Source organism: Nesoenas mayeri, assembly GCF_963082525.1.
Source record: "Nesoenas mayeri genome assembly, chromosome: 3".
Lineage (NCBI taxonomy): Eukaryota > Metazoa > Chordata > Aves > Columbiformes > Columbidae > Nesoenas > Nesoenas mayeri.
This window is the reverse complement of record NC_137544.1, coordinates 61205692-61233608: the sequence shown is the minus strand read 5'-3', so window position 1 is coordinate 61233608 and position 27917 is coordinate 61205692. Positions and strand designations below refer to the sequence as shown.

Genomic DNA, 27917 nt, shown 5'->3' with positions numbered 1-27917 from the left:
TGCTTTTCTTCCACCTTCCTCTCTTCAATTGTGGTGTTATACATGGTTGTTTGCAGCATTTTAGATAGCTTTGAGTTTAACATTAAGTGTCCTAGGAGAAAAATCAATAAGTACACCCTTCATATTTTTATATTAGCTGTGTTCAGTTGTCTAAGAAACAACAAATATCCATAAAAACACTAGAGAAAAAGCAGGGAGAATTCTTTTGATGCCAGCATCAAACATGCAAAAGGAAGCAAAGAAACCGTTAAACTTAAGACATCTTGTCACCACTAAATGTGATCGTATAGCACTCTTGCAGAAATTTAAATTAATTCAAGACAAACAGTGTTAATTATTTTGAGCACTCCCCAGTGACAGCTTGTTAACAAATATAATTTGTAATGGCTCTTGCATTTTGGTGCCATTAAAAAGGTTTTCTGTATAGCTAAATAATCCAGATTACCTGGGGAATTAAGGGTGGGATTAAATGTTTTTTAAAAGCTTCAAGAAAAGAAAGAAAGGAATGATCAATGTGTTTGCATTGACTTAACCCTGTTAAAGGTATTTTCGCATTTCAGAGTTCGTTTTAGTTTGGATCCTTCTTAAAGACTTCTCTCTGATTTGGACCGTTAAAAATAAGTCTAACTGCAGACTTGCTTTACTTCAACGTTGCTTTTTCTTGCCCCATCCTTGTGCAAGCATCTGTACAGCTGAGCCCTGAAGCATCTTGGACAATCTGACCTGGAAAGGTGGGCTTCCCAGTCCAGCTGGGAAGTTACCACATCAGGACACCCTTCCCAAGGAGACAGGGAGTGCTAATACCTCGAAGCAAACAGACCTGACAGAATAAGTATAGGTTGGGGAATGGCCTGTTAGAGAGCAGTGTAGGGGAAAGGGACCTGGGTGTCCTGGTGGACAGCAGGGTGACCATGAGCCAGCACTGTGCCCTTGTGGCCAGGAAGGCCAATGGCATCCTGGGGTGTATTAGAAGGGGGGTGGTTAGTAGGTCCAGAGAGGTCCTCCTTCCCCTCTACTCTGCCCTGGTGAGACCACATCTGGAATATTGTGTCCAGTTCTGGGCCCCTCAGTTCAAGAAGGACAGGGAACTGCTGGAGAGAGTCCAGCGCAGGGCAACAAAGATGATTAAGGGAGTGGAGCATCTCCCTTATGAGGAAAGGCTGGAAAGGAGCTGGGTCTCTTTAGTTTGGAGAAGAGGAGACTGAGGGGTGACCCTATTAATGTTTACAAATATATAAAGGGTGAGTGTCACGAGGATGGAGCCAGGCTCTTCTCGGTGACAAACAATGGTAGGACAAGGGGTAATGGGTTCAAACTGGAACACAAGAGGTTCCATTTAAATTTGAGAAGAAACTTCTCAGTGAGGGTGACAGAGCACTGGAACAGGCTGCCCAGGGGCGTTGTGGAGTCTCCTACTCTGGAGACATTCAAAAGCCACCTGGACACCTTCCTGTGTAACCTCATCTAAGTGTTCCTGCTCCAGCAGGGGGATTGAACTGGATGATCTTTTGAGGTCCCTTCCAATGTCTAACATTCTGTGATTCTGTGAAATACTTTGGGTCACTTTCAGTAAGATTTCTTTGAAGTGTCCATTCAACAGACTTCTCCATCACCGAGTGGGACTACCCTCTGTTTAGGGTTACCTTCATCCTGTGGAGCCCAAGACATCTTTGTTTCTGGGAAACTCCATATACAGCACCTGTGTGGCTGGGATTGGCTGCTTATTCAAGAGAGGAAACACACATAATAGTATTTAAAAAGTCTGATAGACCTTTCTTGTTACTCATCAGATAGGAAGGCCTTGCAGTAAACGATTAGGTTTTGCTAGTGGGTTAAAAACTTGCCATTTCATATGGCACTTGTTTGTGGAAGAAGTGTGTTGGGTACCAGTGTTCACTGTCTCCAATCTCGTCTTACATTTTTCTATATGTATTGATAAAAATAAAGACCTAGAAATAGCAGTATAAAATTGCATTTAGGGGGAAGAGAGGGAAATAATAGGAAAGGTAGCTGGATTGGCAAAGGCTGGTATTAGTCAAAGCATCTATATTGAGCTGTTAAGCAGAAGTTTTTTCAGCTGGGCTGCCATGGTACATCTGTTGCAATTTTTGGCCCATTAAGACCTGAGTCTGAACAAAACAGCACAGCGGATATATCACAGCTGAAGTTCATGAACTTGCTTTGCAGTCAGCATTGGTTACAGTTCAGTTGTTACACAAGTGCATCATTGCTGTGGCTTTACAACATATTTTAAAGCTTTGATATAGAAGCGTTCCCTGTGATAGTCAAGTTCTGCAGATGATATGGGGATTTATACGTTTAAGGGAAATGGGATTTGATCCAAGCTGCATGAATTTTTGGAGGAATATAGAGTGGTAGAGGCAAGCTGTCTACCTCATATTTAGATCCAGGGACAAAAATAGATGCTGCGTTGGAATTAAATTGAGCTGCTTTTTTTTAAAGTCATATTTAGCATGAGATATTTGTCGCAAACAAGATTGCCTTTGTACAGCTCTGCTTTTATACAGCTTATTTCATCCACACAAAGAGAGCTGTGCATTCTTATCCCCAGTTTACAAATGAGGGACTCATAAAGAGGCACAGAGCGAAAGGCAGTAGCTTTATTTAGCTTTACTAACCAAAGAGACCTTTGAACTAGGGCATCTGTTTTAATTATGGTCCTAGGCATAATCATTCTCAGCAAGCTCTTCATCTTGAAAAGTTACCTCCCTGAAGTTCCCCAGTTAACCGTGTAGTCCAGAGTTACGGTGGTCTTAACTACACCTTCCTACAGCACTGCAAGCAGGCAGAGAGGCAGCCGCGCCCTTGGAGAGGTCCCAATTTGGGAGATGTCTTCAGAGCGTCTCAGTCCACACCAGTGTGACCAGTCCCACACAAAACCTACCTGTGGCTGTTAACATTTCAGGTGGGAACCTTTTTGCTTAGTGTTTAGAGCACGCTGCTAGGAAATTGGAGGTTTAGCCTGTGCTCACCCCATCCTATATACAAGAAAAATACTTCTTTAACTTGCAGTACTTTATTTTAAGCAACTGTTGGATAAAAAACACATAATTCTTGGAAGAAGAGATGTTGAAATACCTGTTACATTCTGCCTCTCGTGAGAGGGATGCCTGCAGCATTGGACCTGGAGCTGGTTGTTACTCACGGGTCAAGGAGGAGAGTTAAGGCACCTCAGGTTCCCCGTTAGTTGGCTTTACCTGCATGTCCCTCACTATATACCTGTCTGCTGCAGGCAGAGTGTAGATACCCACTTGGACAATTAATTTAGGAGACACATATGTGAAATTTAGATGGTGTCTTGCCTGTCTGTAGGTGTAAAGTTCTTGACCGGATCTAACCTGAAGTGATTTGCTTGGATGCAGCCATGCTGGGTGGGGAATCCAGGTCTTGTGACACCCGTGCCTGTCTGTCACCAGCCTACAAGGTCTTAGTTGTCTCAGCTCAACTGGAAAAACAAATTCAAAATATGCATGTAGTAAATTAAAATGATATGCAGTTATTTTTCAGTTTTGAAACAGAAGGTTCTTCTAAAACAAGAAACAGTGATATATATAGCCATGGTTAAAGAGCACTGTGACCTGTAAAGTAATAGGTAATTTTTAAAAGTTTGCTTTCACCAGACAAATATATATTGTACTACAGTCTGTCTGGCTTTAGGTGAAATTTGGAAAAACTACTTCTAAGCTAGTGTTTGTAATTGTGACCTAGGGAAGAAAATGGTTTGTGGGTATTTGCAGAAAAAGGCAGTGGCTGTAATCTTTAAAGATTAAAAAAAAAAAAATATTAAAAAATTCTGACCGCAGGGAGTAGTTTTCAAGTGATACAGTGATATGTGCAGTGAATGGATGAATGTGTTTTAATATACTAGTCAGCAGAGTTATTTCTGTGGTTGACAGTTTAGCTGACTGTTGCAGTTAATAGCTTTTCCCTAGTACCAAAAAAAAAGGAAGAAGAAAAATTCCCACTCTACAAAATACAAGTTACAACATGAAAGGCTCTGCCAAGAAGTCACCCTGACTTTAGCGGAGATAATTTTTCAAGCATGCAGATGCAGCTGTCAGCTTGTTGCTTGTCCCTTCTTGCTGATGAGGAGACAACAGGGGATGGTGCAGAGGGAAGAGAAGTGTGTGCTGGTCTTTCCCCTTTCTCCCTCTGCACCAGGGAGGTTCTGTTTCGGTGACTTTGGGCAGCACATCTGCTCCTCTGGGAAGCTGCTTCTAGTCCAACTGGCATTTTCTCTTCAGGTTTTAGCAAGTGGTCTCAAGTTTCAGGTGCTTTTCTTAGATACAAGGCAAATTTAGATGTTTCAGGGACATTATCTTTCTGTCTTTTATTGCTTGACCCACCCTGTGGGCTGGCTAGTCATGCCAAGCAAATAGTCTCATCTACTTAGATGTCTGAATAACCTTGATGCCAAGTTTCTAAGTTTATACTTGTGAATATCATGGTAGTTTAATTCTTCAGCCAGGGTCTTTACTGGTTACTAATAAATACTTAGAAATGCAGAAAAGTGGATTTTTTAAATATTAAACTCTTTAATACATGCTTGTGAGAGCGTGTCTGAGGGTGTACGTGTGGATGTGGACAGCTACAGAGCTTAAGGCCTGATCCTGCAGCAGTCACGTGAGCAGTGTTTACTTATACGAGTAATCTCATTAGGGCTAATTTAGTGAGTGACGGCTGCAGGTTCAGGCTGAGGCGTGGAGGGCTGGTCCAGAGCCGTGGCAGAAAGCTGTGTCTCTGAGGTGCTGCTGGGGCCGCACCTTGGGGACACGTCCCAGGCTCAGGTGGGATCCAGCCCTGAAAAGCACTCAGCACCTGGAGCCTTTCTTCCTCTAGAGAGGTCAATATGGGGCTCCCTGACCCCAGCAGGTAAAAGAACAGGTTTATGAAGAAGCCCATGAAAAATGACACCTGGTCTTACGCAATTCACTTACCATTAACAACAACAACAACAAAAAAGATGGAAAACTTCTGAAAATGACCATGAATCCATCTCCTTCTGACCAGTTCTGCTGGTGGAGTGATGCACTTTCCTTCATATGATCTTCCAATATACTGCAGCTAGGTTTGGTGTTAGGAAGCTCTGCAGGTACTAAAGTTGGTTTGAGGGAAGGAGCCAATGCACCCAGTCCTCTCCCAGCAAACCCAGACAAGGTAAACGTTAATCCTGGTTTTCCGCAGTAATACCATGTCAGACGAATTACTGAGGTATCAGCGCTGTGCCTTCTGTTCAGTCGGGTGATTTGGGGCTCAAATTATCATGTAAGAATATGGTTTCAAGTTGTTGAAAAAGCAGTAAATCATGTGAGACTTGCTACTGTGTGTTGCCAGCTCAGGGTCAAAAGCAATTACGTGTGAGTTCCTTGTATAAAATGAAGAGGAGATCTAGGCTGAGAGGCCTCGGGGGTATTTTCATACTCTTGGCCCGACTGCCTGTCACAGGGGCTGTAAGAGTTGTTCACAGCAGTGCTGAATTCAGTGCCTGTGGCTCAAAACTCTGGTGCAGAATCGCAGCTGGCTGAGTTGAACCCTCGCTCTTGGCGGGGTGCTGCTGATACCTGTGTGTTCCTCTGCTCATTTAGCGGGAAGGAAGCAAGCAGAGAAGAGTGATGTCCTCACCTGCTGTCAGTGAGAAACACGTCCCCAACACGCTTCTCTCTGATGCCAGAATTTAACTAATCCTGTGGTCATGAAATGCTGAGCAGACATGTGAGTGATTGGGTATTTGGCACCCACCTGCACGTAATGGTATCAGACATTGACAACTTTTACACATATTTTTGTGTCATGCATCTCCTGAAACATCATATCTGCCCTGTTCTAATAACTGTGGAAATGATGAGGGGGTTGTTAAAACTTCTTTGACCACATTTCCCACGCACTTTCTTCATGCTTAACTAAAACCACCCTGTGAACAGCAAAACTCAACCTCAGGCAAAATTTCCTTCTCTAGGAAAGTTTTAACTTTTACCACAGGAGTGGGGATAAATTATATTCTAATGTGATCTGACTCCAGTCATTTATAGAGAAACATTTATGATACAGAAGAGGTTTTGAAATTCATTGTGTCTCTAGTGTAGAATTAAGACATGGACTAATGTCTGGTGACGGGCAAATGATGATGGGCAGCACCCCGGTGCGCTCAGCCCCAGCAGCAGTCGCGGGATGAAGGGGAGGTATTTCCAGCATTTATGCCATGGCGTGACCCAGTGTGGCCCAAGGCAGTGCCAACATCCTGGTCCTCCCGGGCAAGCAGCCAGTCTTGGTGTAAACAAAACCGTTTCATCTGGAGCACGATAGTATTCTTGCACGGTTCAGATCAGAAAAGTGCAAGATTATGACCATGAGCTTGGTCTGCATGTGCTGCAGAATTGAACTAGCAGGGCCATCCTCAGGAACAGGTGTTTGTGTCCTGCTTGATGTGGTCTCCTGGGGTTTGCCCTGGCTGTTCTTAGGCAGAAATATGGAAAGGCTGTACAAGGTTTTGTATGTTGGGTAATGTGGGTAATGGCAGCCCTTCCGCTGTGTCCTCCCAAAAGTATGTGTGTCCTCGTCTCAGCTAGCACTAACGTATTGTCATATTCTTAAAACAGAAGATTTTTAATAACTAGAACTGGCTTCTCCTGCAATAGCTTCCGGTGTTACATGGATCTTGTCTTGTGGACAAATAGAGGTTTGTAAGCTTGATAAACTGCCATTTTTTTTATTGTCAGTCCACTTGCTGAACTTGCAGGGGACTTGAGACTTTCAGCGTTGATGTTCTTAAGTTTTTGGAGCTCTTCTGCACTTCATGAATGCATTATTCATCTTCTTGGTTAGGAGAATAAATAAGATCAAGCAGTTAATATCAAGGGGTGAATCTATCATGGTCCATAAGAGCCTGTCACCTTTGGGGTGTGCTGTGGTATCTGATGTCCAGCAGTCACAGAAATGGACAGCCAGGACCCTGGTCCTTATCTCAAGAACAACCCTATGTACCCTTTATGTTGTATTTGTGTTTGTTTGTGGTGATTAGCACTGATCTGCAGCTAAAACTTGCAGTGTCTAAGTTGACAACTTTGTGTGTTAATCCACGCCACAAGTTGATGCAAGTCCTTGCGCTTCAGCCTGCTTATCGCTGCTGATTTGTAGATCAAACCGATAAACAGCCCATCAGGGTGCTCACGTTTTTGAGTGTTATGTGCTTGATCTGGCTGGATGTGGTGCTGGATTTGGAAGGGTGGTGGAGGAAGTTGTTTCACTGTGGTTGCTGGCAGTCATTTTTCAACACTCCCCCCCTCCCATCTCCTAAAATGCAGCAGCTGTTTGCCAGATGTGTGCAGTGCCCGCATGCTCAGAGGTGCAAAACAGGTAAATGGGGTTGTCGACCCTCTGTTCCTGAGGTATAGCAATTGGTGTGGATCTCCAAACCCACCACAGCACCCTTGGTCTTTGAACTGAGACAGAAGTGACAGCTTCGCACCATACTGCCCTTTTTTGGCCCAGTATAGAAACACATGATAGGCCAGGACGTATGTCTGGCTCTGATGGAAATGGCGAGTTGTCACACTGTGAGCTTGCTTTCTCCATGTGCATGTGCAGATACGGGGAGTCCACACTGATTAAATCCTCACAGAGCTCTAGGTCAGTTAACCCATCAGCATGGAGCCCTCCAGACCTCAGTCTCAGGGGCATCTGCCTATAGCAGAGGAAACTTATGCTGGAGTTGCAAGTTGTAACTCCACTTAACCATGTGCCAGGGAAAAGCCTCTCCAGAACCTTGCCCTCAATATAAACATTACATGTTTTCCATTTTAAGAGGTATTAAAGACATCAAGATAACGAGACATAATACAATCACAGAAAAACTTTCTCCAATAAGTGATGAAAATAGTGCTTTCTGTCATGATAATGCCTGTGTATTGTGCAGAAATTTCAGTTGTTTAGAGAGAAATGTACAAAACACTTAATTTTATTTTTGCTTTCCTCATCTTACCACAGATTCAGATATCTGTCTCTGGAAATGTAACGCTAACAGTTTGACTGGGCTGATGAGTTTGGTTGCCACATTTTGAACATTTAATTTTTCCTTATGCTCTGGCGTCTGTTGTTCTGTAGCACAATCACACTGAATATCAATTAGGAGGCGGGAAGATGATTGTGGAAAACTTGGGTGGAGGGGATGCGATATTGACTGGGATTTTGGCCATTGTGAGTGGGGGTGCATGTTTTCTCTGAATTCCTTCTGAACTTTGAAAACTCCTCAGTATTAAACCTCACATGCTCTGCAGTGACATGAGATTTTGAGATGCCCAAGGTTTGCATTCCTCTCTCTGAATCGACAATAAATGGTCTCTTCCACAGGCAGGAAGACAGGACAAGTGGTCAGTGCCAAAGTTATGTAGCAGATGGTGCTTGAGTGGCGAGCAACTTCGTCGTTTCATGTGTAAGGCACATAATGGATGTCTACCGGCCTGGCAAATGAGACCCCCGGTGTTACTCACATGCTTCCATCTCCCATCCTGCAAGATGCTGCCATCTGTCAAGACACCGAGCCAGGCCTCACTCAAATAAATAAATAAATAAATAATATTCCCCTTCTTTCCAAAGCTCTTGCCATCCCCTGCGACAGATAAAAGCCATGTGTATATACACGCTATGTGTGGGGATATGTATATGATATATGTGAAGGAGGAGGAAATATAGATACAAATATGAGGAATGCACTTTTGAGTTCTGGTCTTTGGATAGACGGTGCTAATGCATGGTAAAATATTCTGTATTTTTTGTAAGTGCCATTGTACACGAAGTGTAAACAGTAATGGCTCTTGTCATGAATTAATCTTCTCTTTTCTCTGTGTTTCGGCAGAGTGTGACAAGCTGCGGCGGGATGGCTACCGGAGCTCACAATATTACTCACAGGGCCCCACCTTCTCCTCGTGCTCCAGCGCAGTCTCTGGAAGTTACCAGGATGATTATGAAGAAATTGAACAAAAGGTAGTGGTAGCGGGGCAGAATGCTTTAAAGGGTACATGCCTGTTGTGGTTTAATTGCCTGTCATAACATTGTTCAAGTAAGGTAGGGTTTTTAGAAGATCATAAGGATGCATATTCCTTTGAATTACAGTGATGTTAGATAATCTGACTTCCACAGTCTCTTAAAAATCCCAGTTCTACCCATGCATTTATATAAAGTCCCACTGGCACAATAAAGGTGTGAAAGCCAGGAGGAGTTATTTAATGTTCAGGAGGCAAGACCCTAAGCAAGGGTAGCTGTTCTGAATCTGTTAAGTGTTTACATTCCAGTAGCAGGAAGAGCTGTAGCCCAGCCATCAGTGTACACCCATTGTAACAGCTACATGTGCACGCTCTGAATTGCTAATACAGGCAGTTATGCAGTTTCATTAGGTAGAGGCTTTGTCCCAGTGCCTCACAACTGTTTGCGTAAAGGCATCCAGAAGAATAAAAGATAACCTACTCTCAGCTTTCTTTCAGTTTGCTTCATGGTTTTCCTGTTTACATGGCCTACATCTCAACTTCATGTATGCTTAGCTTAGAATCTAGAAATTAATTAAACAAATAAAGCAAAGGGACAGTTGAGCACAAGTCCTAAGAAAGCTGTGAGGACGTATTGTTCTATACATCAATTTATATACGTTTCAATTAAAGAACTAGTAAGTTGCATTAATGTTCTAAAGAACAAAAGAAATTTTGTTCCCCTGTCCTCACCTCATGCTGTTGTGCCTGTGAGCTCTGAAGGAGAATTTGTGGCCAAATTCATTGCTATGGGCTAAGACATTAGTGGTGGTGGGCAGCAAGATGTCCAAACTTGAGATGCTGGAGCTCCTGGGATTTTCAAGACAGCTACTCCAGAATACTTTGCCACAAATGGTTGCTTAGAGAGTGAGAGGATATTCCTTGATTGTAATGCAGTCTGATTTCTTTTAATCATTACTAATGTGCTTCTGTAGCATGGACCAAAAACTCTGTCTCTATACAAAGCGTGCAAACTCACTTCAGAGGGTACAGTGTTTTCAGTTCTGTACTCTGTGGCTTTAAAACACATAATAAAAGGTGTTGTGCAGTATGTACAGGCTCTCATCCAGGTGGTGATTACATTATCCATGTATTGGCACAGAACATTAGAGCATCTTGTTTAGCTGTGTGTGGTGTGTACTGACAGTGAGCAGATAATGTAAAGCACATTCATACTGTGGAATGCATTACAACGATAATTTGCAAAACCCTACTGAAATCAGTGGAATTATGATTTCCACTGGGGAAAGTATTAACACGTTGTTTTTTGCTATTAGTGTACTGCATATATATGCATACATATATGTTATCAACTTGTCTTAGCCAGTGCTGTGCAGCAGACGACCATCTGCACATGTGAAACTAATGTAACATTTAATAAATATAGATACACTTCTTTTTTTAACAATTTGAATTAGAGCATGTAAGCATGGGTGAGGCCTCTTAGAGGTCTTAGACCTGTCATTCTTACCTTGGTTATGTTTTTTCTGGAGTGTTACTATAAGATGTTACTTAAAATTACTATGTATTCTGAAAAAAATTAATACAATTATTTATGCTTCAAGTATAGAATAGCACTCCCATTTCAAATCGGAATAGTTTCCTTTAAGTGTTTTTAGCTGAAAGGATGATTCAGAGCTGTGGAGAAAGATAGTTGCCAAATTGACAGTCTTGGATGTTACTGATTATCTCAAAACATTAACCTTAACCCTGCCACTCTTATTTGCAGCTTAGAAAGACCTTAATCCCTTGTATAAGGTAGTGTGGTTCTCCCTTCATGTTATACAACTTAGTGTTTTGTGGGGTCATTTGACCAGCATATTTGTTTAATTGGTTTTTTTTTTGTAGTGACCTAAAATTTTACACTTTTTTAGATGAACACTTACCACAACAGATCTCTGAACTTGAATTATAATCCCACTGATAAAGTGCTGAGTAATTCTAATAAATCTTATGCCTTGAGCAAGTCATATTTCAGCTGTCAGAAGAATTCTTCAGTGACAGTATGGAACTGGGGTCACCAAAATCCCATGATTCAAAATGCGAACTCCTCACGACCAGATGAAAGCTTTGTAGCTTTGTTGTCTATTCAAAGAAAAAAACCCAACATTTAAATTCTGTACGTGCAGTACTTAATAGTTGAAACTTGAGAAGAGCAGAATAATGATGGATGAATGAATAGCTATTTACTCTTCGGAAATTTGCTTCCAAGTTGACATAATTGCCAACTTGCAGCAAAACAACGTTTTGCTGCATGGTGATTTCACAAAGGAAACCATCTTTCCCTGTTCTTTTTAATCTTTAAAAAAAAAAGTAGCCAGATAGTCCACTTGTCTGTCTACACCAAGGCAATGTGAAGCCATGGGTAGGTGATGCGAGAGGAGACCTCCACAAACATTCTCATGTTTTCTGGAGGTGTCTGTCACCGGTGGGTATTATTCATACCACAAAACTCATGGTTCAGCATGAGCCTTAGGAAAAGTCTGAGATACGAAGAACATTTGCTGTTCTGAGGGAAAACTGCTAGGAAGAAGGAGGCAAGTTAGATCAACTCAGAAACAAGTAAACAGAATTAGAAAACACAGAAAGCTGAGGTCTCTGAGTAGTAGTTGATATGAAGTTCTTGGAACGACCCTTTAACTCTTGATTCTTACAGGTTACATTAATGGAGCACAGACCAAGCTCCACTGCAGTACTGATCCTAATTGAGTTTGTTGGAGATTAAATTGGTTTATCTGGATTTTACACTTCAGTACTGTGACCACCGTCCTCCTTGCTTGTCTATTACGTACCCCTGTTGGTGATACACCTTGGGAGCTATTCCTGTCCTTCAGTATTGCTCTTTTTCCCCGATGTCAAAGATATATTGAGATGTCATTTTCAAACTTTGCTTCCCCTTATATTCTGAAACGTGTACGTTGTGTATATTAAATGTATTTGTCTTCTGTGTGTTTTTCATTCTTTTTTCTTTCCTTTTTTATCACTCATTCTCTTTGTTTCTTTTTGTCTCGCTCAACAGTCTAGTCTGTTAGACTGCATCTCTCAGTCTTGCATTAGCGCCTGCTGTAACTTGGTTCCCTGGAGCAACAAGGTACCTTGCCCACGAGTGGGACCATCCAGCTGCCGTGTCTGCAGCTTGATGTTACTTGTAGCATTTAGCATATGTGCAAATTTATCCTGCTCTTAGTCTTCAGTCATTATCTGCTTCTGTTTTCTGTTTAAAAAAAAACAAAGGAAAAAAACACACCTACTCAACAGAGGAATGTCATGCCAGGTTTGTTTCTTTTATTTTTCCTCATTATGCTTTTTTGTCTATTAACATTAGCATTCTTTGAAACCCTTCCTCCAATGAAAAAAATCTGTTTTATTTAATTGGATGCTTCATTGGGTTTTAGTTGGCCAAGAACACACTTTACTAATTTGGAGTAACTTTTTTTATTTGTAATTATGAATGTGAGTTACAGAGAGTACTGGCTCTCAGGCATGCACTATATCATGTCTTTATTTCATCTATAAAAATGTTTGTATGGCAAAATCTCATGGTATTTTTCCCCAGGTGCTGTCATTTGGTTTATGAACTTTGCCTTGAGACAGTCTGTTAAGCTTCGGGTGCAAAAACATTTCTTTTGTTTATTCATGAGTTAAAAAACAAAGTATGGTTTTGCCACTGTGCTCAGCCAAATTCTTACTTGTCCATTCAATACCTGCAAGCGACTGTTCAGTATCTTAAATGGAAACAAATGCGTTAACTGTATTGACTTGAGGAGGCCTAATTCAAAATTTTGCTCAGTGTTAAGAGGGTCTGAGTAAATTGGGCATTCCCGTGTGGGAGTGGGAACGCTGAGATCCTTGAGGCTGTGGCAGAACTAGAGGTCTCGCTGGATGGTGGTGCCCTCAGCTGGCCTCCCAGCCCCTCTGCTGCGGCTGCATGGGGCTGCTCTTGTCAGCAGCGCATGTAGTTTATACGGCTTCGCTTTCTTTTGAAAATGCTGCTCAGTTTACTGGGTTGAAACAGCAGGTCAAAGCGTAAAATGTCAAAGCATGAGGAAGTGAGTATAGAAACAACTTGACCAAACAAACGAGGGTAATTCTTCACTCACCACGTACTCACACTGTGCAATTCCTGCAAGAATTGTGGATGCTGAAATTTTGCATGAGTTCAGAAAGCAACTGGTTGAATTCTTGGCAGGGGGAGGACTCCATCCAGTGCTGAGAAAATATTCAGGGGAAGGTATCCACTGTATGCATCCTCTGATTTAATTTCACCTGTATGTCATTGATTGGCCTTTATCATAAAGCAGATACCAGGTAGCCTTTTAAAGCTCTGATCTGATGGAGTGCGGCTCTTCTCATATTTTTAATCCCATTGCAACAGAGTAGAGGAACAAGTAAGGAACATTTCTGCAGCACTGATTAAGCTGATAGCTTGCTTGATGTTCAGTAATTTCTGTCAACAACAACAAAAAATAATCCCTTCCTTACTGAGACAGTGAAGGCTATGAAGTGAAGGATTTAGTAGGATAACAAAGTAGGCTAATGCAACTGAAGCTCTCTGTGTAGAAGTAATAAAAAGGGAATATGCTGTGAAAAACTGGGGGACTAGACTTGGGGACCTTGGTCTGGAGGGCACCAAATAGAACAAGACATGAATAATTCAACTTGAGTGTAATCTCATGTAAATTTGCAATGTGACAATGTCCCATAGCACAGTATGAAACCCTGCAGGTTGAAGCAGGCACATAAAGTGGCATTCTCAGTTGATCAAGACAAGAAGCTAAAAGTTTGGGAGGGTTTTGTTTGTTTGTTTGTTTTTCTCTGTTATTATTTGTCTTGATTCCTTTACATTGGGTAAAAGGGCATGTGGGGCCATCCAACCTAGTAAAAGGCTGGAGAAGAAATAGGATCTTGACAAATAGTAATAGACAGCTGAATTGGTATGGTTCCTGTCCACAATGCTGTTTTGTTTTGTTTTTTTTTTCCCCCAATTTTATTTTCCTGAGAAATTACAATTTTAGATATGATTGCAATAGGCCATGAGGTGAAAGACATGACAAGAAGGTTGAAGTTCATTTGCTGAAAGGTAAAATGTGTATGGATTGAACTTCCCTTCTGGAGGTCCTGTATTTTTTCAAACATTGTAGTATAAACCCCTGGAATATAAAAAGAGTAAGAATGAAGAGGGTATTTAGGCAGGGCGTGTGGCAAGATACACAGCATATACTCATTTGTCATCTGAGACCTCTCAAATAATATGAATGTGCTGAGATAGTGAAACCCTTTTGTTGTATCTCAGCAACTAAGTAGGCTGGGGGACAATATGTCAACAAGGCAACAGCAAGGCTCTGGCTTACTGAGCCATATAGCTTGTCTGTAGTGTATTTGTAGGCCATTTCTTTCCTGGATCCTCATTTCAACTCCCCTTTGAAAGTTCATGCGTTGTCCCCCCCCAGTGCATTTTCATGGAAACACTGCAAGGTCCAAGGGTGTTGATTTCACATCCCATCTTTCCCTCTTCCCTGATCCCTTAAGAAGGATGAATTCCAGCAAATTTTCCCGAGGAGATGAGTCTAACATCCCATTGCACAGAAATCTGGCCATTTAAGTCTAACAATAAAGTTATTGTGAAACAGAGATGCTTTAAAAATGTGGTGCTTTCTGTTCCATGATAAACATAGTGTTTATGGTCTGCCTTGCTAAGCAGAAAACATAGTCTCTAAGTACTGCCTAGTCCAGTTCTATCTCTTAGACAACAGACCATACTTGAGAAGACGTTCCTGTTATACAGCAGAAATTCATTGTTGTTTTGTAAATCTGGGAATGTTTGCTAAAAAAAATGTATATTCCTATTTTCATCCCGATTAGACATAATTTCTGTGTGAAGAAAGCTGAAAGATGAGCTGCTGTCTTCCTCTGTGTGCAATAAAGCTGTGTACGGCTTTGTTATGCCCTTTAAAAGTATCTTCACATCACAAACCCAAGTAAACATACCACGATCATTGAGAGCACTTTGAAAGAAAGAATATAAGAAGAGACAGTCATGCTCATCCAGCAACAACAGAAAGTGTGAACATTTCTTCCTACACTCAAAACTGCCCGCAACTCTTTTACTGGATTATTTTGTAGATGCCCACACCACTGTCCTATGGCAGAAAATCTCTCTGACACAGGGCTTTGACCTCAACTGCACAATTGGGTTTTCAATTGCTTTTCATTTGTTACATGCTCCCTGGGCTGATTGGTTTCAATATGTTTTCCTCCCTTTGTCCCTTGTTTTCTCAACTTTTAATTCTGCAAAATTTGTGATTGCTGCCTCACTTCTTTTTTTTTTTTTTTTTTAAATTAGGATTCCCTTCTAATAAATGCTTCAGTTCTTCAGTTTTTCTGTCTGTTTATATACTGTAACAGAAAAAGGGTTCTGTTTGGTTTGCGTAATTTCCCTGAAAAGAAAGGGTGGCTTTGTAGCCAATATCTCTGTCACTTGACATATTGGAGTAGCCCCTGGTGACTGTTCTATGACAGCTGAGACCTGGCACTGCCGTACAGTCTGAATGTGACAGATATTGATGTTGACAGTGTCAACCAAGCAGAGTATCCCAAGGTCACTGGAGCTCATCCTCACCCCACACAAACTGCAAAACTAGGCTTGAAGCGTACCTCAATTCAGGCAGAGAAAAGCTCTTTGTAGAAGGGGGAAAATGATGTTTCTCTGCCACAGCCTCTGATTACTCCTTTAAATGCAGACACACGTGCCCGCTATGGCACTGGGCTGTCACCCCTGTGTCATGGTCCCTACAAATCCTTTCTCTTCTCTTCTCTCATCTGTTTTTAAACCTAATTGGGGGGAAGCATGGCCTGGAGGCAGCTTTGCCTTCTGCAGTGGTGCTTCTCTCCCAAATTGCTTAAGTTAATGAAAGTTTTTATACATTCAAGTGATTTATGGTGAGAAGGTGCTTGTGTTTGTGTATAGGTGCGTATACGTATGTGTGCATGCACTGTATATCTGTATAAACAGTGTATGTACATGTACCCATAAAAAGATAAATGTTCACATTATGTTTTTGTTGACCCTGGTTGGATGCCAGGTACCCACGAAAGCCACTCTGTCGCCTCCTTCCTTGGCTGGACAGAGGAGAGAAAATATAATGAAAGGCTCATGTATCAAGATAAGGACAGGGAGATCTGTCAGTCATTAATGCCATGAGCAAAAGAGACTTGACTTGGGGAAATTAATTTAATTTATTGTCAGCCAAATTAGGCTAGGGTAATAAAACCAAATCTTAAAACATCTTTTCCCTACCCCTCCCTTCTTCTCAAGCTCAACTTCACTCCTAAATTCTCCACCTTCTCCCCCTGAGCAGCGCAGGGGGACAAGGAGTCGGGGTTGCAGTCTCATCTCACGTGTTGTCTCTGCTGCTCCTTCCTCCTTACAGTCTTCCCTGCTCCAGCATGGGGTCCCTCCACGAACTTCTCCAATGTGAGCCCTTTGCACAGGCTGCAGTTCTTCATTAACTGCTCCAGCGTTGTTTCCCCACGGGGTCATAAGTCCAGCCAGCAAACCTGCTCCACCCTGGGCTCCTCTCTCCATGGGGGCACAGCTCATGCCAGGAGCCTGCTCCAGCAGGGAGTTCACAGCCTCTTTTGGGCATTCACCTGCTCTGGTGTGGGGTCCTCTCCAGTCTGCAGGTAGATCTCTGCTCCACCGTGAACCCTCCTGGGCTGCCAGAGGACAGCTGGCCTCCCCATGGCTGCACCACGCTCGGGCTGCAGAGAACTCTCCGCTCCAGGACCTGGAACACCTCCTGCCCTCCTTCTTCACTGACTTGGGTGTCTGCAGTTGTCTCTCTCACATATTCTCACTCCTCTCTCCTGACTGCTGCTGGTGTTGTGCAGGCTTTTTCTGTGTTATCTCAGAGGCGCTACCACCATCGCTGATGGGCTTGGCCTTGGACAGTGGTGGGTCCATCTTGGAGCCATGTGGCATTGGCTCTGTCAGGCATGGGGGAAGCTTCTGGCAGCTTCTCAGAGGAGCCACCTCTCTACTCCCTTCCCCCCACTACCAAAACCTTGCCATGCAAACCCAATACAATTTTTATAGAAGTGGTTTTGGAGCCTTTTAAAAACAATGCAGGACTGACAAAATATTGGTATCCTTCAGGAAGCTTGCATTGAAAGAATCACTGGGGCTTTCACAGCACTGAGCCACTTCCTACAGAGCAGCATCTATCCCCTCCGCAGCCTCCCTGCTAAAGAAATGTAAAGAAATGGATTATTTCCTCAAAGAAGTGTGCTTCCAAACCTCAGCATGATATTAGTAATAATTTTCTTGCCAGAATTTCTTTTTTATTATTATTACCTGAAGATTGTTTCACATTTTGCCTGGAAGTTGCTTTTTTTTAATTAAATAAAATGTTGGGCCCTGTCCTAAAGGATGTAGAGCCAAAGCATAACAGAATAAATAAATGGTTATTTATTTATAAGCAGTGGGAAGTCCTCATGGTAACAGGAAGAAAATTAAAATCAGAAATGATAAACAGTGGTTGCGGCACAGTGTCTGGGCATGTCTTTTGTACAGCACTCAACTTCAAGAGAAAACAGATCGCTTACACTGAAAGCATATAGTAATAATTTTAAAAATCCATCTGTTACAATAGCTCTGATGTCTCTTTCCATGCCTGTGCACAGCAGTGAGGGAGCAACTACTGGGAGAATCGGTGATCTGGTACTGCCAGCCCCTATTTTGGGTAGTGGTCTGCTCTCCAAAGGGGGAGAGGGCTGTATCTCTGGTCTGGTGGCACAGAGGGAGGTCCACGGTGCCAGGCAGCCCAAGCAAACCCCCAGGAGTCCCGAGGCTGCAGAGAAATCTCTGCTCATGCTGGAGCCTCTACACAACTCTTCTTCCATGGTTTTCTTCTCTTTTTTTTTTTCTTTCCTTTGTTTTTCCTGAGAGCCAGAGGTTGGTTTTCCTCCAGGTCTTTCTTGCTCTCCTGCTTCTGAGATTCTCCGAGGTGCCTTGCTGGCAGGAGTGGGGAGGAGAGAGCTGCTTCTCCTGGGTTTGCTTGGAGCTTGTGACCACCTGCTATTAATAGAAGCCCTAGTGATGTCTTCTGTGTGCCCCAAGCCTGCCTATCCTCAGGGTTTGCTGCGGGCTGGTACTGTCCTATCAGTAAAAAGCTGCGTTATGGCTTTCTATGCCATCACTGGTGTGCAAGTGAGGACCTTGTAATGAAGACAAATTTGCTCCCTGAAAGCAAATGGCTTTTTTGGCTTGTAACTTTGTCTGGTGGAAGGATTTGCACAAGCTGTTGCAACCTCTTTTCTGGTGCAGAAAGTTTTTTGTTTCATTGTTTGGGGTTTTTTTGTTTCGTTTTTTAAGTGGCACACCCACCATGGAGGTGAAATCTGCCACTTTGGTAAGGAATGACTTTTTAAATGATCATTGGATGACTACTATACATTAACTGCTTCATCCTTAAAAAATAGGCAAAATGAACCCCTTGACCGTAGCATGAATTTGTCCCAAGGCCAAAGCAAAGTTACTCTTGCTACCCCACTGACCTGTGGCTGATGGATTTGTAGAGTGCATCAGCTGGTTCTTTTACTGAGCTCTCCCAAAATCTCTCTTTGTAATAGGCTTCTTGCTGAGACCTTACACATCCTTGCAACCTAGTGCAGCTGGAGCAAAGCAGTGCTCACCTCTCATCTTCCTAATAGGACACTGGAGGGGTTAATCACTCTAGGGATAAGATCAATGTGTAAGATAATTAGTAACTGTCCTTTGAGCTGCTCAAGACCACTCTTTCTTTCTTATTTCTTTCTATATTCCTTAGACTGATCAGATGTCCTAGATAAATACAATCCAGGTGTTTTGTTTTGCGTAGTTTGTGGTGTGGTTGTTTTTGTTTTTAATCACTCTTTATATAGGTCAAAGTGTGACATTGGTGAGAGTGTATTTTGCTCCACAAGCAATCGTACTGGCTGCAGGGGCAATAACTTAGTAATACCTTTTTGGTTTAGGTAGTAAACTTACATTGTTTCACGTATTTCTGTTTGTAGTGTCCCGTCTCTTCCCCAGAAGAAGAAAAGCTTATTACCATCAAAAGGCCTAAAACTCCAGTTCCAAATGAGTTATCGGATATCAACACCCAAACCAACTGGACCAAGTCACTCCCACTGCCAACACCAGAAGAGAAAATGCGACAACAAGCACAGGCAGTCCAAACAGATGTGGTTCCTATTAATGTGACTGGTAGGCTTTTAATTTCAGTAATTGCATTACACTGATGAGGGAGGGAAGGGATAAAAGGGGTTCTACACAGTGGTATAGTATTTTGACACTGATATATTTGATGCATGAATTTTGAATTACTTATTGCACAGTGTTTTGTGTTTAATAGTCCATCTCTAACTTAATGAGAAAACCTCAGAATCCCTTGAAATTATCATTAGTGAAGATAGTCTACAATGTTGACTTGAAGTGGCATTAGGCATTCATGTAATACAAGAAGAGGGTAGATGAATAGCAGTGTTTTGCTATAGACTGCACTGAAGATATGTAATGGAAAATCATGTTTCATGCAATGCTAATGATATTTCAGGATTTTTTTCTAGGAGTTTTATGTAAGGGAGGTAATGGGGGACTTCAGTATTCCGAAGACTAAATGTTACAAAATTCAAGGAAAAGAACTCCAGGGTGTTATTTATATCAGCAACAAGAGGTTTAGGTGTCAAGGAGAGTAGGGTAAGAACAGCAAAAGTTAATGGGGCTACATCTTTGAGCAAGATCTGTGGTAAGACATTCCACTTATGTGACAATAATCCATGTTTTCGTGTTATGAACCGTGTATTAACACTTCATTTTGAAAGTGCTTTTTGGCTTTACAGGTGCAGAACTCCCACTTTGTGGAAGTTAAATTATGTTAAAGCCTAATGCTGAATAGATACTTTGTTGTGTGTAAACAGAATTTCTGCAAAAGATCAAATTATCTCTTCAATTTAATAATCCTTCTTTTTCTGCACAATATCGAGATTGTCTGTTATTAGTTAATTCAAATAACTGACCGTTTGCCTGCCAAAACCAGGATGATATTCAATATCCAATTTATTTCAAACGCCATATGGCGCTCTCTGGCTCCATGCTCCCTCTTACAATCAATAGCTTGCAATATTTGGTTTTGTTTTGAAAGTAAATTAGTTGTTCCCTTTCCCAGTGTGGCTACCAATAATTTTTTCACGTGTATTGTTATAAACTAGTATTTTAAATAACACCATTTAATAGTGTTTAGATAGTGTAGGAGCCGTACTTCTGTGACAAACATCAAAGAGGTCTGAGAAATCAACAAGAAATGTTTCCTTAAATAAACAGCAGAAAATGTTTGAAATAAATAATGTGAAAACAACAGAAAATGAGGAACACTGTAGGTCTGGATAATTAATAGAAGGAAAACAAGTGTAATGCTGAAACGTTACTAGGCCAGTTGGCATTATGTAGGGAATGTAGGATGCAGGTGCAGAGAGCCGAGTTATTGGAACAATGGATAATCTGACATAATCGATAAGGTTGAGCAGGGCTTAGATATTGCAACAGCAGTAACAGGGTGTACTTAAAGAGTAATCTGCTGTTCGATATAATAACCATGGGTACTGAAAGTATATGGGGGAAGTAAACAGATGGAAAGAAAAATAAAGTAAAAGAGATCAAATAACCCTCACAAATTTAATTCAGTGTCACTGGGAACATGACCGTGTTTGCATAAATTACACGTGTGACTTCAACCAGCTCACTTCGACTGATGTAGGAAACCTTCTCAGCTTTTCCGATAAAAATGCACATACTACACCTCACCTTTCTGGAGTGTGCTGTTGAGCACTTATTCCCTTACAAACAGGCATAGAAAGGGAGGGCAGTAAAGGAAAACTGCTGTTGCAGTAAGCACACTAGTCTCTGGGATCCACCGTTCCCTTTCCCTTGGAATAGTTATATTGCTACTGTGAAACAAACAGACTAGGAGCCACACACCAAAAGAAGCTGCTGTCCTTGTTCCTCTTTAAAAAGTCACAATCTGCTCCCCTCCTCTGCCCTCCCACACGCCCAGTGATTTTATTTTGTGAAGCTCCTTATGTTGCTGCACAAGGCAGGAAAAAACGATGAAAAATTCTGTGCTGTTTGTTCAAGGTACCATGGAACAAACCATTGATGGTTTTTGTTTTGATTTGGCTTTTTCCTTCGCTTGCTCTTTTTCTCACTCTCCCAGAAGTGAGGTCAAAAAACTTCCACTTTATTGCTCCTGGCATTAAATAAAAGGTTAACCTCTGAAGAGGCTGCTGGCGATTGCCAGCGTTTTCAGCAGTGCATTAGTAATGATTTGGCTACAATGGCCTCTCACGTGGCTGTGCAATAAGTGCTCCATGAGTTCAGCTTTCAGGGCTCTTCAGTGAACAGATTGCAACTAATACAGTAGTAGTAAAAATCTGTTGGGTAGCCTGAAGGTGCAGGGGCATTGCATTAGGCTGACAAGCTGCTGACTAAACATCCGGATTTGGAAGCAGTTCCAGTCTTAGGGGGTGCCTGGGCTGAGCTTATTCTGGCCTGGAAGGGGTTGGGCTGAATTTTCAGTGGTGGCCGGTCTTTGCTTTCATATATCCTGGGGTTTAAAAGATGTATAATGGTGTCTGCTCTCCTGGGTTTTCCGGAACTAACTTTCTTTCCAGATAGAGGAGTCTGGTGATGGTGGAGGTGATCAGTGCCAGGCTGGATCCTGCAAAACATTTAAGCATTTGCTTGAGTCTGCCTTGACTGACTCTAGTGAGATTTAAGCACACACTTAAATATTTTCAATGAATCCAAGGAAACTGAGTAAACTGCATGAGGGAGAACTGAGTAAAATGTATAAGGAATGCCTAAATGATTTGTTACAAACCTGTAACAGAAGGAGAAAAGTATCCTTAAATCTGCAAAATATGTTTTAACGCTAACATCAATATTTATTAAAAGAAAAAAAAAAAGGTGACAATGAAGAAGGAAAAAAAGAATGAGACGTTCTGATTTTGCTTATTGGAATTTATTGAAGCTGCTACTTTGAAATTCTTAAATTTGCACAGTGGCTTTGAAAAAGCCTTTGTGTATGAAAAGCCATGGAGGATGGATTGGTTGAGTTAGCTCTTAGGTAGCTCAAGGGAAGAAGTTACTGTGGGTCAGCTGACACAGTGACATTTCCCCATGGTCGCACTGTTTGTGCTGTCTGAGGCTTCATGTAAAAGACTCTTTCCTTGTTTGTACCTTCCACTTACCATTTACATTTTATTGCAGGGCATTTAAAGCTGTATTTAAATTTCCTTGCAAGTCACCATCTCAGGCATAATTGTTGGGCTTTGAATGGATACAGATACATTCAGAGATGCAAAACTTTCTCCTTCAAATTCTTCAGATTTATTAGAATGTGACTAGAATTATTATTACTATCCTCCATGGCAGGATTACCGAAGGACCCCATAAGGATCCTAATGTTCTAACAGTGGTGATGCTCCAAACAGTGGATAGTCTGTCTCAGTGTTTCAGGGATTCTACTAAGCTAGTGGGATCCATAGCTCTAAATTTTATAGATCCCAAGGGCTTCCTCCTCCCTTAATCTGCCCTGACTTCAGTCAGTCCAAAACTTGGGTGAAACTGGCACTTTTTTGTAGCTGGAAGGATTCTGCTTAGCACAAGTGCCGCTCACGGCAGCACAAGGCTTCGGTCAAACAGAGTCAGTCTCTTTATACTTATAAGACAGTGAATGAAACTGCTACATTTTTTCCTTGCATTTTCACAAGTCCACATGCTATACTTTAATATATGACTGTATCTTTACTTGTTACAGAGGAAATGAGGTTTTCTGTGCTATTTGCAGGACACACATCATACTGATGTGCAGTCAGCCAGGGACAATATTTATGATGTATTAGTTACTGTGCACTAATCACTTTTTAGAGGTAAATAATTTGGTCATCTATTTTCAAAAAAAAAAGCGTACAAAGCAAAAAGCTTACATGCATATCGAGTTTTAAATGAGATATTAAGATTAAGCAGTGCTTTAAAATGCATTATCTTCTAAAAAGGCAACTTACTTGTGAGATATGGGGGGTAGTTGTTAGATTTTTAGAAGTGACAGAGAATTAACTCAGCTCACAACCTATTGGGCAAGTTTTATCTTGCTGCTAGTAAAATGACCAAATTATAAACCTCTAAACAGAAGTGAATTCCTAAAGAAAAGTTGCTTAATGATAGTGGTGCTTCTGGGTCCCATTATGATACAGCACATGGTCATTATAAGGCTTTGTCTGGCAACATGCACTTACACATTTTTTTGGCTCTTGCTGTTGGATATTTTTATAATCATTTATAAAGTTTCAATTTTAAACAGCTTCCACTCTGAAATATTTATGAGACCACAAGATGAGTTTGATCTCTGCATGATCCATAGTACTTATTTGTATTCAAGTTAAAAGATCACCATCAGAAATGTGGTGCATTTGACAGGTTCAAAGCAACTTGAAATGAAAAAAACTGTCTTGTGATTTAATGATGGAGCTGTGCAAAGATGTTGTAATAACTGTTGCCAATAGCAATGTCTGTTCCTGCATAAACCATTGTGATCTTTCATTTTCATGAACAGATTTGCTTTTTCTGCAGCTCATTACTTTAAAATAAAACAACAAAACCACCCAAGACAAACAAAAAGGGCCAAATTAGAGTAAGGATTCTGTTCACTTGTGGAATTAGAGCTGCTCTCACCAGATCTGAACTGGGCTTGGGAAGTCTAAAATTCCTTTTAAAACCTGCAGTACTGTGTAGTGGATATGTGTGTCTAAAGCCTTACTGTGACGATATGCAGTATCTTTCTTCAGTGCAAACTTTCATTGTAGGAACAAGCTAACATCATTTATTAATGCCTTTTTTTCCATTTCTACAATAAAACTAGTGGAAGAAAGTGCATGATGTCAGCGTGCTTGGAAGTAATGTTGCTTTGCTTGTTCTACCATGTATTAGGGGAGAATTTCGACCGCCAAGCCAGCATTCGGCGGTCTCTAATTTACACAGACACAGTGGTAAGACGGCCGAAGAAAGTCAAAAGGAGAAAGACTATTACAGGAATCCCTGACAACATACAAAAGGAGCTAGGTATGGCTCATCAGAACTGTATTCCATCCACTGTTCATTGTCACTGCTTGTCATTACTCGACTAATAACATTACCAGTGCTCATGAAACCAATACAGTCTGATAGCCTATTACAGTTCCAAATACGTGTGTGCCTCCTTGCCACCTTGTGCATTGGGGAATTAGGACCTTTTTATCTGTTGGCTTCTACCTGTTGAAGGGAAAAGGGTATTTGGAAAATGGTGTCCTGGTACAGTTCAGTCCGCAGGGACACAAGGTTTCTGGTCTTTAATGCTTTCCTGGAGATTTGGTCTACGTCTGCTCCCCCAGGATGTTCACTGAAGCAAAACTGAAGTGGGCAGACATTGTGGCTTGCAAATAATTACTCAGTGGAATAAAACAATTCATGGATACCTTCCCAAATCTGCCAAGAGTTGCATCAGCAGTGAAAAACCTGTATATTTTCCAGTTTAGTTTAAATCTAATTGGCAACCCCTTAAGTATCAGTGTTATTTGATTTGAAGTAATTTACTTGAGCTCATCAGCTATTGCATATGCTGCAAAGGAAAAATGCATCTTTGGTCACATTTACACTACCTCAGGCTGTCCTCTTTCACAGTTAGTAGCGCACGTGATATTCAAAGCTGTTGAAGCATGGCAAATTTTGGTAGACTTACCAGACACTTTTTGTAGAACTCTTTGATTTAAGTCTGGTCATTCTTACTTATTTTTTAAAAAAGATGTTTCAGTTTTTCCTGAACAATTACTTCACAGATAAAATTATGCTCCCCCTCTCTTTGTTTTGCAGTACAGGAAAAATGTCTTTTCAAATAGTCTAGCAGAACATAATTTTAGGTGATTTACATGTGGAATCATCTGATATATTGATGGCTTCAGTAAATTTGACTACCTTGCATTTACTACCTTCCTTTTTAAATTATGTTTTCAGTTCTTGGTTCTTTGTCTAGATTTTTCAGAAGCAGAATCAAAAATATGTAGCTTGTCTGGATGGATGGGTTTGAAATGAGCTAGAGGGCCAGGCTTAGACAAAGCCAAGAAACGAACAAGTGCATGAAGAGCAGTTTGTGGATGGAACTGTGCTCCTTCAGCATCTATAATGAAACAGTGCCCTGCCAAGGGGATCTTCTACCTCGAGAAAGATAATTCAATTGCCCTGACCCTGTTAGGACACCTAAAGTTAGGCAGCTTTAAGCTTTTGGATCTCATGTAATGGTTTTATTTCGAACTGCAGCTTTGAGATTTGTCCAAAGCTGTCAGGTACCTTTATCTATCTTTTCTTGTGGGATGGATGCTGTTTTGTGCCTGCTGTAGGGAACTCCTTATAGTGAGGTTTCCTTCCTCCCTCTTCACTGTCCATAGTAGGCCATGCCACCTGGCAGGAGACTCTTTCCAGACCTGGAGTCCTCCTGGAGATCAAAATCTGAATTTGTTATTTGCTGAGCGAGAACAACACAGTTGTCAGCTTTGCAATCAACTATAAACAAGCTTGAGAGTTAAATAGAATAAAATAGATTTGTTCTAGCCAAACAAAGATCAAAGCTGGAAACAAAGCTACATTAAAACTTAATATTGAGTTGTTCTTATCAAAAGATTCCCTTTTCCTGCTTTAGGTGTTTGAGGCTAATCCCTCAGATACCATGTTTACACCTGGTTTGAGGAACAGCAGGGACAGCCGTCATCCTCTCTCATCTGTTCAGGATGCATACCTTTTTAATTCCCTTCTTCCATTTTAAACTACATCTCTTTGCTCTGTCTAGAGCTGAGATGAAATGACTTCTGCTCCTTAAAAGCACTTGTGCCGCTTCAATGCAAAACTGATACAGGACATCCTTTAAACTGGTCATTTTCAGGGTACTTAACAATGGTCTTGAGTCTAGACTGAGGGAGCTGGGTCTCTTTAGTTTGGAGAAGAGGAGACTGAGGGGTGACCTTATTAATGTTTACGAATATACAAAGGGTGAGTGTCACGAGGACGGAGCCAGGCTCTTCTCGGTGACAAACAATGGTAGGACAAGGGGTAATGGGTTTAAACTGGAACATAAGAGGTTCCACTTAAACTTGAGAAGAAACTTCTTCTCAGTGAGGGTGACAGAGCACTGGAACAGGCTGCCCAGGGGGGTTGTGGAGTCTCCTTCTCTGAAGACATTCAGAACCCACCTGGACACGTTCCTGTGTAACCTCATCTGGGTGTTCTTGCTCCAGCAGGGGGATTGGACTAGATGATCTTTTGAGGTCCCTTCCAATCCATAACATTCTGTGATTCTATGATTCTGAAAATGATATGCATACCAAGGTCATAGTTTTCAACAGAGGGTATCTTTGATGTATGTAGGACTCACCTCAAGGGCGCATAGCGGAGAAAACCAGAGTGAAGCAGAACACTTTGTCCCACACTAGAATTTGTCACTTTCTGGGGTCCTGACGCTCTCTCAGGCACGTAGATTTTGAAATGGGTGACAACTGTACTTGGGTGGATGTGTGGAGAATGATTCCTGCTGGCAGCATTTCCAAAACCTTAAGGTTATATTTGTGACCACTTCAGACATATTTAATGCTTGAAAACATGAGCTGTAATTTACCTGGTGGAAAAAACTGAGAATGCAGTTGACATCTATCTTAAAAAGAAATCTTCAATCAATATCTTAAAAGAAACTTGTGACTATTCCCAATCTGTTTGCTAAAGTTGACAGGTTTTATGGCCTTGATTTTGGACTTTCATCTCTGTGCTGAGCACACTTCATGTTGCACTGCTTGAAGGTTTTCCTTGGCTCCTGTTTTAAGTTGCAGAAATTTCAGGGCTGGCAGTATATCTGCATTATATCTGTGGGAGCTCTCTCTGGCTGGTTCCCTGGCCCACAGCGGGCAGGCGTGTGGGGCTTCAGCCATCTGCCCTACGGTGGAAGTTGCCTGAGGAGCTTCATCTTGCTTCCGTGGTCGTTATATGTCAGCCAGACAGCGAAATGTGAGCCAGGAAAGCTCTCCGATGGCAGCGTCCATCCTGTTAGCCTGTTGCTATCCATCACTAGAAACAAAGTGCGCTTGAAAAGAGAACAGTTATCGGTGTCTTCATCTTATAGGTGGGGAAGCCAGGCAGGCTGCAGTGAAGTGACTTTGCTAGAGTCACCCACCAGGCCGCTGGCAAGGCTGGGAATAAATTAAGTCTCCCCATCCTTGTTCAGTGCACTTTCTGCCTTTTCTCCTCTGTCACTCCCCAAATATTTCTGTAGACTATTTCTCTTACACTGTCCCAAAACAAACAACGAGTTGTTTTAAAACATTCCACAGTTCATTTGATCGGAACAAGGATCTGAACTAAACTCCAAATCAAGCAATTGCATTGTGCCTATTGACATTCTCCCTGTGGTTTCAGCTGAATAAATCTCTTTGTTTCTCCCCTAAAGCATTGCTGTGAATGGCTACAATATTTACACAAAGATTAAAATCCCTTGGTACATCAAAGTTGCTGTGCGCAGGCTAAATAACCAACACATACAGCAGATTCTTGTTACCTCTTGTTTATCCTTCAGAAGGAAGCAGAAACTTGAGAGAACCTCAAAGCTTCAACCAAGCTTGAACTATTTTCATTTCTTGCGAGAGAGCCTGGAAGAGCTTCTGCTGGGCCAAGCTGCTGGGGTTCTCCCCTGGCTCCTTTGGAACAAAAAGGACCGAACAGAAAAGAAGCCTGCGCTGATTATTGGCCTGAGCTCAGCAGCCATGGTACCC

General features: G+C 41.7%; 1 protein-coding gene across 1 annotated transcript in view; it reads left to right on the top strand.

Moving 5' to 3' along the window:
* The window catches only part of NHSL1 (NHS like 1), a gene marked incomplete at both ends in the record, with an annotated part of 176620 nt that overhangs the window by 133875 nt on the left and 14828 nt on the right, over positions 1–27917 (top strand). The window contains 4 exons of the mRNA XM_080342809.1: positions 8873–9000; positions 12058–12129; positions 19092–19284; positions 24064–24195. Coding sequence (XP_080198935.1) covers positions 8873–9000; positions 12058–12129; positions 19092–19284; positions 24064–24195 — 525 coding nt within the window. The remainder of the gene's footprint in view (positions 1–8872; positions 9001–12057; positions 12130–19091; positions 19285–24063; positions 24196–27917) is intronic.